The sequence below is a fragment of the Podarcis filfolensis genome (assembly GCF_964270895.1).
Source record: "Podarcis filfolensis genome assembly, chromosome: 8".
Taxonomy (NCBI): Eukaryota; Metazoa; Chordata; class Lepidosauria; order Squamata; family Lacertidae; genus Podarcis; species Podarcis filfolensis.
Window position 1 is genome coordinate 42,375,470 of NC_139611.1, and position 12,490 is coordinate 42,387,959.

The following is a 12,490-nucleotide window of genomic DNA, read 5'->3' on the forward strand; positions in this document are numbered from 1 at the left end:
GGTGTATAACAGCTGTGCTGGCTGGGGCTGATGGAAGATGTAGTCCAAAACATCTGGAGGGTACCAAAGTTTTTGGGAAAGTTGCCCTTGAGTGTCTTGGTGCTGGAGGCAAAAAAATCCCAGATGCTACCCATCACCTCCCTCCACCAATAAAACCAGGGCACCAACCAATTCTGCTGGTTGCAATCAAGATTTGGGAAGTCATGGCTGTAGCAAAGTGAAGGGAGCTTGAGCTGCAAATGGAGCCTTGCTGGCAGCCCATTGCAGTTCTTGCTTGCATACCTTTGTAGGGTACTATGCCGGCATCTGCGGGGCCCTCTGCAGCCTCTTTGCTTAGCCCACAGTCAAATGTGGCACAAGCTTCTTGCTTGCCAGTTGTGATTGCGGCAGACTTTGTCCACGGGTCAGCTCCTGGTAGTACTCTGCATGCTAAACTCTGATCGCTTCCTCCTTTCATGGATGTGGGCAGAGGCGGTTTTAGTCCACAGCTTCTGGATCTGTGGAACTTGAGCGGTTCTTTGGGAGATGGGAGAGCAGGTGAGCCCTGCCAGCCTCACCTGCAAGGGCTGCCCAGCTAATAAAGAGAGTGATGGTGCTGAACTGGCAACAGCTCCTTGTAATGGCTCTTGCAGCTTTGCAGGGTGGTCATTGCTACTTTCTAGTTAATGAGTGGGTGTTTGTTTTTCATCCTTAATCGTGCATATTTAATGCTGGGAACAACTTCAGATTCTTGCAATGGGAAATTTTATTTTACGTCAAGCCGTTAATGCTGTGGTTTCTCAACCTTCTTCCTCCATTTGCTTTCATTTCCTTAAAGCAGCTTTGGTCAACCTGGTGCCCTCCGGATGTTTTGGACTGCAGCTGTCCTCAGCCCCTGCTAGCATGTTGTAAAAAAGCATCTATGGAATCCTGTGTTGGCTAAAGTTGCCAGGTACCCTTCATAGGTTGGACTACAACTCCTATCAGGTCCAGCATCATACAGCTGTTCTAGCTGGGCTGCTTTAAGGAGGCACTGGTGTTTAGGGCATATTGGCTCTGCAGCTGAAAAACCCCAACTCCTTCTTGGGGCATGCAGAGGGTGCAGCTGTTCCAGGTTATTGCACAACATCCCGCAATAGTTTTCACTTCTGATGGGTGGTTCTGTTTTTCTATTCCAAAAGTGTAGCTTCCCTGCCTCCCCCTTGAAAGATTGCAGATTGAGTCAGTTTGTGTCTTGTGTACATGTGTAAATCAGAACAGCCAACTGTGCGAGCTTCCTCCCTGTTGTCCCATGTTTGTTTCTTCATGTTCATCTTCTTCTTAAAATTGATATACCAACTTTCATGCGAAGATCTCAGCGCAGTTCACAAGAAGCAGTGCCCCTTCCATTAAGTGCACGATATCACTGCTTTTAGTACTGTCTCTAGGCCAACAGTGGGAGATGTTTTTCAGCTCGATGGCCACTTTCCCCTCTGAAAAACTTTCCAGGGGCCACATGCCCATTGGTGGGTGGGGCCAAGGGCAAAAGTAGGTAGAGAAACAAATACACAGATGGCTGCTTCCTACATCACTCCCCCACCCCCAGACAAGCAAGAGGCATTGCCAAGAGTTCAAGGACATATTCCAGCCAGGGAAAGACACTTAAGGGGAGCTCCGTGAATTGTAAAAACATGCAATTGTAGAGTTGAAAAAGACCTGATTCAAAAATGCATACTCACACCCCTCACACACAAAAACAATTCTTACTACAGCCAACCAAAGACAACCGACACCCTAAGCCACCCCCAGCCTCTCTCACCACCAAGGAAATACAACAAGTGATTAATAAGAGAGCCCATACAAGTAACGCTGACACAACTCCCTCCACACTGAGTAGAATAATAGAAGCATAACCACCCTACTCGACTCACCATTCCCCGATCCCCCGCTCCCATTTTTCTTTCTTCTTCCTAATTGTTTGAACCAATTCATGAACCAAGAACTTATACATTGACCATTAGTAATGAAATGTATGTTGTAGATATTTTTCCACATTATGCTGTTTTTGTGATATGCAAATGACATGAGAAAACTTGGTATACTGTACTTGTTTGTATAACATTATTCTTGTTTATAAAACCCAATTAAAAAAAAAAAGTTGGAAAAGACCCAAAGGGTCATCTAGGCCAACTCCCTGCAATGCAGAGAACCAAGGCCAGTGGGATGTGTGGCTTGGGGAAAGTGGTCTGGAAGAGAAGGATTTGACCCTGAAAGGTCACCCTGAAAGACCTATCCAGCAGTGAGCTTTTGCAGGATTGCCCAGCCTCTGCTTTGGAGGAGGGCACAGAGCCTGCAGCGGCTCCTGGGGTTTGGCCAGCCCTTTCTCTGGATTCTGACTATGGCCAGTATTCTTCTGCCTGGCCCTTCCCACCACCTTCTGCATTAGTGCATCCCTCTGCAATTTTGGCCTCTGCTATTACCGTTGTCCATGTTCATATTAGTGAGAGATGCCACTGCAGCTGCCCAACTCCAGCAATCGAACACCAGTGACTTTCTGGGGTGAATGGGGTTCAGCATCCATCTCAATGACTCCTTTGCATCTTCATGGCAGATAACCTTATGTTGTAGTAGCATACCTAGTAGCCCAGCCTCCATATCTCGCAGCAGTATACCTTTGAATGCCAGATACTGTGAGCAAGCCCTCTGCTTCATTCCTTGCATTATCTTCTGGCAGCATCTGCTTGGATTATGGGTTGCTGGGACAGCTGCAAAAGAATCCTTACCTGCTTCTCCTGTTCTGACCAGGCGGAGGAGAACAACAGGCCGTGGGGTGGGAGGTTATTTCTGGAGCTTGTGCACCTTAAAGGGCTGAAAATGATACAGTACTGGAGAAACACTGAAGGCCCTACAGTTGCCCTGCTCTGCTTACAGGAAAGTCTCTGAAAACAACTTGTGTGGAAATCAGTTCAAGGCCCTGCCTGTAGAAGAAAAGCTGCTTCTAAGCCCATTAGTGACCTGGGACCCATGAGGATGCTCTGGCATTTGTGCTGGATAATTGACTCACTGTCTTGGGTCATGTTCTGCTCCCTTGGTCTGCAGAGCTTTGCTTACCTCTCAGGAGTCTGAGTATGCTTAATTAACCCTGTGCCTTGCACTTTACCCTTCTTTTCCTCCTCTTCTTTCTCTGTGCTATGATGCTAGCAAACTAAATATTTCTGGGGTTTACTATTGAGCAAACATCCATAGGTTTGTACTGTTGTTCCCATCTTGTCCATGCATCTAAGGCCGGTGTACCAAAAAAACCCACTTTCTGTTCTGATGCTGCCCTGTATATACAGGTGGGGCGGGGGACTGCTGTGTAGCAACAAAGAGCAAGGGCTGAAATGCCTTCCAAAGGAATTGCTTGATTTACTTTAAGGAATTTACATAGTGCCCCTCCCAAAGCTGTTTACATAGAAATAGTGAAACAATCAGTATCGGTTAATGTTATAAAATAAAATGTCCAAGGACGTTGCTCTCTTGCAGGCTGGATGTGTATTTTTTCCAGGCTGGGTGTTGTTGTTGGGGTATTTGTTTGTGGTCACTAACGGAAGGGAAAAGAAATCAAAGCCTGAAGGCCTGATAATCCTCATCTTGTGGGCATTGCGCTCTTGCAGAATCTTAGTACAGTGGTACCTCTGGTTACATACTTAATTTGTTCCAGAGGTCCGTTCTTAACCTGAAACTGTTCTTAACCTGAAGCAGCACTTTAGCTAATGGGGCCTCCCGCTGCTGCTGCTGCGCCGCCGCCATGCGATTTCTGTTCTCATCTTGAAGCAAAGTTCTTAACCTGAGGTACTATTTCTGGGTTAGCGGACTCTGTAACCTGAAGCGTCTGTAACCTGAAGCATATGTAACCCGACGTACCATTGTAGTCAAGTTAAGACCAGGAGAGCTGAGGGAGAGAAACAAAACTCCTACAAGCCTTGCATGGGCTTCAATAACTTTTGCTTCTATCGTCTGCAACATTTGCGTTAACACTAAGTAAGCAGAAAGGGGTAGCCCCAAACTGTGTCTCTCCCTACCTGCCACACAACCAAGCCCTTCAGCCGCTAGCCTGTTTCTCACCATTCTCCCAAAGTGAACCATTTCCAAACTGGAGCGGCTGAAACACTTACTAGCTGCGTGCACAGTTGATGAGTCCGCACCCTAGGAGTGGCGAAAGATTGTGGAAACTTACCTTGTTTGTGTTGGAAAAGGTGCTTCCTCTGCCCATATGTTTGGAGTGTGAGCGCCCCCTGGCTGCAGCATCTTTGGGAAAGCTTGTTTTGGTAAAAGCCCACCTGCCAGTCCATCCTCTTACTCCCTAATTGCTGAATCTCTGACGCCCCTCCCCAATCTTTCTCTCTCCTCCCTTTCATGCAGTAAACTTTGAGGGATGCTCAGAAAGGACACACCGACCCTTCGCTTCGGACGACACTCGCTTCAGGGTGCGCTCGGATGGCGTGGTGGTGGTGAAAAGGCCTGTGCAACTCCACGTTCACGAGTGGCACTTCTTCATCCATGCCTGGGACGGGGCTGGCAAGAAACACTCTGCCAAGGTGACGTTGCGAAGTCATGGCCATGGATCCCACAAGCAGCATCCTCACGCGGTACGGAGCTTTCTGTTCAGAGCCTCCTTCCTCTGCCAGCCTCCCTTGCCCTCTTTGTTTGTCAGGGAGCCTTCCAGAGGTACCAGCCAAGGCTTCCATGATGAAATGCCCTGCTTTGTTCATTCCTTGCTGAGCTAGAGGTGCGTTTATTTTTATTTTGCAGGAGCCCTATTCCCTTGGTCATGGAGAGGTGCTGACCTTCCCAGTATCCGGCCCAGGCCTGAGGAGGCAGAAGAGAGACTGGGTCATCCCACCCATTGTTTGCTCTGAGAATGAGAGAGGTCCTTTCCCCAAGCAACTGGTGCAGGTAAGTTGAGGTGGCAGCATCTCCTGGGGTCCCTGCAGGGGCCTGCTTCCCTTTAAGTTACTTTCCTTGATGCCCAAGTTGGTAATGTCGTAGGGTCACTGGGGGTTGAACTAGATGGGCCCAGATGCAGAACATGAGTGCTCCAACATTACCCCCACTTGTGATTCCATGCAGAGGCATACTACCTCTTGACTGTGGAAGGGGAACATAATCATTGTGGCTAGTAGCTCTTGGTACCCTTATCCTACATCAATAGGTTGACTCTTCTAAAGCCATCCATGTTAGTGGCCATCACTACATCTTGTGGGCTGTGCATCATTGGAAGCTGTCTGCTGGGCTCATGAGCTGCAGGTGCATCTCCTCTGTTGGTGGGCAGCAATATGACATGCGTCAGGGAAAGGAATATGGCATGTTTCAACCAGCCTTAACCACCTAATGCTCAATACCTGTCATCGTCTTGATTATTTTCTCCACCAGATCCAATCTAATAAGAATAAAGAGACGACAGTCTTGTACAGCATCACTGGGCAGGGGGCTGACACTCCTCCTGTTGGAGTCTTCACCATTGAGAGGGAATCTGGCTGGCTGAAGGTGACCCGCCCACTGGACAGAGAAGATATGGACAGATACGTGGTGAGTCCCTGTGCACTGTTCACGATCAAGCTTCAGGTTCTTCTTTCAGGGGTTGGAGCATCCAGTGCTTGGGTGCTGCTCCTCTTGTGGGTGGGAGGAATGGGAGAAGACATAGGTGAGACAAAAGTCTCCCTTGGGTGCTGTCTAGGGGTTTGTCGGTAGCTGCCAAGCTGTTTGGTGTTGCATTAGAGCTGGCTTCTCCCAGCCTGACCCCTTCCAGATAGTTTGCATTACAACTTCCATCAGCTCCAATGAGCATATGGAGGCTGCCAAATTAGTGAAAGCTGCATTGTAGATTAGAGACATATGAAGCTGCCCTAAACGGACCAAACTATTAGCACATCTATTTATTTCAATCTTATACCAGTTATAATTTACCACTTATACCACATATAATTTATACCACTTAATTGCGGTCATATCTAAGCAGTATACAGGAGACCCAGTATAATAAGATTAAAAATTAGTTTGAAGCATAAAATCTGAGTTCAATTAAAAAGCCTGCTGGAATAAAAAGTTTCCATCTAGTTCAGTGGGGGTGGGGCCTTTCTGACCTCAACTGGAAGGCCCCATAGTTCTTAACATGAGGCTTCTGGTGGAGACAGCCTGTGCAACTAGCAGTGGCTCCCCTGAGTGAGCAGGGATATAAAAGATCAGACTGATCTAGCTCAGTCTTACCTGCCCTAACTGGTAGCAGGGTCTTGTGGGGATTGAACCTGGGTCCTTTGGCATGCAAAGCAATGGCCCTTCCACAAGGCCCCCCTACCTGCCTGTTTTCACTCCCCTACCAGAGAAGATAGTCCTTCAGGAACTTTCAGTCTGAGAATATGATGTCCATTTGGCAAATGAGAGAGCATGTCCTGACTCCCATGAGGTGTCTTGGCTGTCTCAAGTTTCTTTGTAGTGAAATTTCCTCTTAAAATATTGTGTGGATATCTCTAAAGCCTCATGAAACCTGTAAAGCTTTAGGGGTTAAAAGCTGGGCATCCTGTTTCTTGAGTCTTGCTATTTTTTGGAGTAAAGCTGTTAAGGTGCAAAGGAGGAGGCGGCTGTGACAGGGGGACTGACAGAAGCCCTTTGCTGCTGTCCCTATCGTATGACTTTTGCTGACAACAGTAATAAACTTTCTATGTCTGTGGTTCCTTCCTTTAAAAATAGAAAAAGAGCACTTTTTCTATTTTTGTGTCCATACTAGTGAATTAATGGCTCTTTGTTGGTTCTCCTCTGCAGCTTTTCTCTCATGCTGTGTCTGTGAATGGGCAGCCTGTGGAGGACCCCATGGAGATCATCATCAAGGTCAGCGACCAGAATGATAACAAGCCCATTTTCACCCAGAGCGTCTTTGAAGGATCTGTAGCGGAAGGAGCCACGCCAGGTAGGTGTGCGTGTGTAATTGCATATATGTGAGTAAAGGCCATCAGTGGGTGGTGCCCATTGGGACTGGTTGGGTGGAAGGCAGTGAGCCCGGTTGTAGGTAGGGTTGCAGTCAATGAGAGGCAGAGCCAGTGAATTCTAGCTTTGTCCCCCTGCCCTGCTGAGTTCTACAAGGGCAACACTGAGGCTAAAGGAGAAGGAAGATGGCAGCCAGTTGCACCTCACCCTCCAGAATGGATGCATTTAACAAGGAGGGCAGAGTGGCTGGGCTAGCTGAGGACAGACAGACATTTCTGGGCCAGTGCCCCATTTGTCCTCATGGACCAGCCTCTATGGGAAGTTGCTGCAAATCCTCTCATTCCTGACCATTGACCATGCTGGCCATTTTCCCATGATGGGAAATGGAGTCCAACTCTGCCTGGGGTCCATGGCTTCCCCAACCCTGATTTGTGTGCATGGCACTACTTCACTGCCCCCCTCTAGTTTATTGTCCACAAAGCCTGCTCAGGCCAAGCTGTGCTTCCACCTCCTTACGTAGATTATGCAGCAGGTAATGGAGCCCACAGATCCCTTCAGCTGTCATGCAGACTGGCATGAGACTGGTATGTATTGTGCTCAGGTGCTCTGTGGCTTAGGAACCTAGCTCAGGGTTGCTGACAGCACAGAAAGTATGCTGAAACCTTGGAAAGGCACTGTCAGCCCTGCCTGGAGATGCTGGGGATGAGATGCTCACTCCTGAACTTTGGAGTGAGTTGCATTCATTTGGAGAATGGCATGTCTTTAACAGCTGTCTGGGACAGAATCTGTTCTGCCTTCCTAACTAGCATCAAGGCAGGTCCGCCCCCGCCCCACCCCCCCCCGTTTCTGCTTCTCAAATGCTTTTTTATGCATTCCCAGGTACCCCAGTGATGCAAGTGTCTGCGACGGACAAAGATGATGCCGTGAATACCTACAATGGGGTCATCACCTACTTCATAATCAGCCAGGAGCCCAAGCAGCCCTACAGTCAGATGTTCACCATCAACAATGAAACAGGGTGGATCAGTGTGATCACAACAGGCCTTGACCGAGAGGTGAATGTCCTGGCTGTGAGCAGGCGGGGGCGGGCAATGTTTGAGGGTGTCAGTCACTATCAAGCACACCTGTAGCACTTTCCAAGTCTGCACACTTGCAATGAATCACTTGCACTTAAACCCTTTTGGAAGCAGTGATAAGTATGCACCTGATCAAATGCTGATTTGAAGCTACCTCTTCACTTATTATGTTGTATGAGTTTAACTGTTCTAATGATAATGATAAGAAGTGGCTAATCTAGGCTAATCTTTTCACACGCAAGCCCCCCTTCCCCATCGAGAATTCTCTCTCTGTAATGTTAACATAACTTGGTTATTTTGTTTGCTTTTAGGAATTCCCCCAGTACACGCTGGTCATCGAAGCTAGAGACATGTTAGGAGAAGGCTTAAGTACTACAGGGAAAGCAGTGATTACTGTCACGGACACGAACGACAACCAGCCAATATTTGACCCACTCACGGTAATGTTGAGGCTTCTCCTACGCCTTCCTTGACCAGTCTGACTGCGTCCTACCCTGCCAAAATCCTCTGTCCCTTCATCCTGCCTTCTCCAGAAAAGGAGGGGGAGGCCCTGGGGAAGTTCCAGAATAGCATCATCATAGCATCTCACTGAGCTGGGCCTCTGCACTCCAGCAAGGCAAAGCCACACTCGGCCTAAGTCAACATCCTCCTTCTGTCTTCTAGTACGTTTCAACTGTGCCAGAGAACAAGGTGGGATTCCAAGTTGCCAGGCTTTTGGTGAAAGACGCAGATCAGCCAGGGACCGTAGCATGGAAAGCCAAGTACACCATTGTGAAAGGGAACGAGGAAGGCAACTTTGAAGTGGCTACCGATCCCCAAACCAATGATGGTCTCCTGACAACCATTAAGGTAAGCCGAAGTCCCTCCTTGAGCTGCAGTCCTCTTAGGCTTCCTGCCTCATAAGCTGCTGGGACTTCATGCTTTGCCCTGGTGTTTAGGTGGATGTTACTGGCACCCCCTTATTGCATCATCTCTCTCTCCCTCTCTTGCCTCCTTTCCAGGGTCTGGACTTTGAGGCGAAGGATCTCTTCACCCTTCTGGTTACTGTGGTGAATGAAATTCCCTTCTCGGTGACTCTCCCAACATCCACGGCCACAATCACTGTCAACGTAAGGGATGAGAATGAAGCCCCCATCTTTAACCCCCCTGAAAAGTCTGTGACGAAGTCTGAAGACCTCCCTGCTGGGCAGCTGGTGACTACCTATACCGCTCAGGACCCCGACACAAATCAAAAGCAGACGGTCAGGTACAGGAAAGGTTCAAATGCTTTGCAAGGGTGCTAGGTGAGCAGGTTAGCAAGGGAGCGAGTCTCAGGGCAGAGCTGAAGGGTCAGGAGCAGAGCTCATTCCGCTGTCAGATAGCTAAAGGGGACAGGAAAGAGCAAGGAAGCGTGTACAAGAGGGAGAAGCCAAGGGAGAATCTCATAAGTAGTTCAGAATACAGCTGCAAGGTTGCTCAGAGTAGGTCTTGGAAACATCATCTTGTCAGTCCTTAAACAGTCTGCTCAAATACAGCCGCAACATGTGGCTAATAAGTATGGTAAATGTATTAGTAGTAGTAGTTAGACTATATAATCCAAAATTTACAAATCATAAACATCATTACATAATGTATGTAGAAGTCCATAAACAAGAAATAGTCAACGTAATGAATTGCTGTCAGGGTACACCATGACGCAGGTAGAATGCCTTTCAATAGATAATGTCCAACACTATTGTAGTGGTGGGTGCTCCAACGTGTAGAATTCAGTAATGAACAGCAAACAAGCAGAACAGTGTTTCCGAATTAAGTCAACTGTTTTGAAGATGTATCTTCGTCAGCAAATAATTTCCAATAAATTATCCATTCAGGTAAATGTGATACTTATAGACCAGTGCTCACTAACCAGTGTAGCCAACTGTTGGCTACACTGGTTAGTGAGCACTGGTCTATAAGTATCATTATGTTGACTCTTTCTTGTTTATGGACTTATACATACATTATATAATGATGTTTATGATTTGTAAATTTTGGATTACTCTGCCTACTAGTAATAATACATTTACCATACTTATTAGCCACGTGTTACGGCTGTATTAGAGCAGATTCTGTATTGCAACACAGGGGTTTTGTTTTAGTCCTTAAACAGTTGCAGGGGCATTTCATCTGTTTTTCTGGGTGCAATTCAAAGCACTGGTGTTTGACTTTTAAGGCCATTTATGGCTTACGGCCCAGGATACTGGAAGGAACTGTGACCTTTACACCATCTTGCCCATACAATAAGGCGACAATGAAGGCTTTAAAAAAAAAAGTTCTAGACCTGAATGTTTTTACTGCAGGTTTTTTGTGGTGTTTTAATAATAACTTTTGATTTAAAAAACAACCACCACCAACCCCCCCAAATTTGTTTAATTCAGGGCAAGGTATAACTTTGTTAATAAAAAGCAATAATAGCTAAATGACACTCCACACCTCTTAGCAGCCCAAATTAAGTGTCCCATTGGATGGCACGTACCTAGGAGAGATGGCAAGCTCTTATTGAGGTGTGTGTGAGCATATTCTTGTAGGCTTGACTTCCTTCCCCCTCCGTATTTGGCCCATTAGGTACACTCAGCTGAATGAGCACTTATTATCTATATCTGTTGTAATAGCCAAGGTGTGTTAGAGAAAGGTGGGCAGCATTTTTCAGGGGTCAGGGGGGACATGCTGAAAGTGGGCAGGGCCAGAGCCTAATGGGTGGGGTCTCTCTTTTCCATTTTCCTCTTTTTTTCTGCCATCTCCTTTCTCCCTGCCCAGAGCTCTCAGCTTACCTCTGCAAAGCTTTTCACCTCCTCACTCAACCCTTCCATTGCTCAATTCGTTTTCCCTTTCTGTCCATTTTTTCCTCCACCCACCCTTCCCCCCCCCCATTTGGGCTTCACCACCAGCAAGGTAATGAGACCACAGGTGACTCTTGGGCTGCAGGTTGCCCATCCCTGACTTACAGGGATGAACCTTCAATTGTTTTGACTGGCAAAATGTAAGAGCTGCTGTCACTCACCCTCATTTCTCTTGCAGTTATTCTATTGGGAGTGACCCAGCAGGGTGGTTGAAGATTAACCCTGAAAATGGCATCATAGAGACGAAAGCCCCTCTGGACAGGGAGTCTAAATTTGTGGTAGACAACACCTACACGGCTCTCATCTTGGCGAGTGACAATGGTAACTGGGACACATTTTAGCCCTTTTCTTTGGGGTCAGGTGCTCCTCCAAGTCCCAGGCAGGAGCAGGCCCTTACTACAGTGACTGTGATTGATAGTTGTGCTAAATGTTGGAATCTTAGGAGTTTAACTGTCATATCCCAGACCCAAGGAGTGCCCCTCTTGTCCTTTTGATGCCAGTTCCTCCTGAAATTTCTGCATCTCAAAATTTCGCATTTATCTTTGAAAAACATGTACATTGCTGTGTCTAAGCATTCAAAGATTGAGGGGAAACCATACTGTGCCACTACAATGAAAACTTATAAAACATAGAGCAGGTTAATAACCTGTCCATTTCAGTTTCTTATTTCTTCACGGTTGCACCATTTTGTGTTTGTTTAAAAATCCACACACACATAAACAATTTATTCTGGTATATTTTTGTTGCAATTTCCCCTTAACTGAAATTTTGTAATCAGCTTTCCCTAATATTTGTAGCTTCTTTGCAAACAAAAAGTCCTATACTGCATTTTTGCACCTTATTTTTACTAACTGAAATACATTTGCTTCCCTTTAGGGATGCCTACGCTCACAGGCACAGGAACTCTTCTCCTGTACCTGGAGGATGTGAATGACAATGGGCCAGTGCCAGACCCACGATCCTTTGACATCTGCAACCGGAGCCCTGAACGCAAGGAATTGAACATTGTGGACAAGGATCTTCCTCCAAACACTCAACCCTTCAAAGCAATGCTGCTCTTGGGCTCAAGCGCCAACTGGACGGTCGAAGTAAACGGAGGTAAGCTAGTGGGAGGGGTGGTGTCTGCACTCTGCAGACCGGTATGCATGTGTGGTGGGAAATTGCTTGACTGCCTAGCCTTGAGCTGTCCAGCGACATCTTTTTCTGCTCTACCTAAGAGGCCTCATTCACGAACAGCAGCTGAGGTGGCAAAGCTGTGCCACCGCTTGTGTTACTTTAAACTGCAGAACAGGATTTGTGTGACTTTCCCATGCATAGAAAACTAGTAAGGCAAGTAGAAGGCTTTAGTAGAATCCTCCTTCTTGGTATCTAGCTTTCTATATATATCTAGTATTCTTTGTTTTTATCTTTAAGCCACCTTGAGTGCCATCGGGAGAAAAGGCAGTGCATAAATAAATAAATAAATAAATATTATAATAATACATGCAGGGAAACTATAATATCAGGAAGGAGGTTTCTAATCAAGCCTTCTACCTCACTTACTAATTATCCTGTCCCCTCTACTTCCTGCATGGAAAAGTATGCCATGGGGTGAGTGGGGTTTTGAAAGCGGTACTGTCCAAATTTCAAGTTTCC

The 12,490-nt window shown here is 46.8% G+C and overlaps 1 protein-coding gene across 1 annotated transcript in view; it reads left to right on the forward strand.

The window, feature by feature from the left end:
- LOC310768310 (B-cadherin-like) overlaps window positions 1-12,490 on the forward strand; it is a 31,124-nt gene that overhangs the window by 13,333 nt on the left and 5,301 nt on the right. The window contains exons 3-12 of the mRNA XM_083626240.1: window positions 4,363-4,589; window positions 4,753-4,896; window positions 5,374-5,529; window positions 6,760-6,904; window positions 7,801-7,976; window positions 8,309-8,437; window positions 8,661-8,846; window positions 8,999-9,243; window positions 11,034-11,176; window positions 11,732-11,953. Coding sequence (XP_083482366.1) covers window positions 4,363-4,589; window positions 4,753-4,896; window positions 5,374-5,529; window positions 6,760-6,904; window positions 7,801-7,976; window positions 8,309-8,437; window positions 8,661-8,846; window positions 8,999-9,243; window positions 11,034-11,176; window positions 11,732-11,953 — 1,773 coding nt within the window. The remainder of the gene's footprint in view (window positions 1-4,362; window positions 4,590-4,752; window positions 4,897-5,373; window positions 5,530-6,759; window positions 6,905-7,800; window positions 7,977-8,308; window positions 8,438-8,660; window positions 8,847-8,998; window positions 9,244-11,033; window positions 11,177-11,731; window positions 11,954-12,490) is intronic.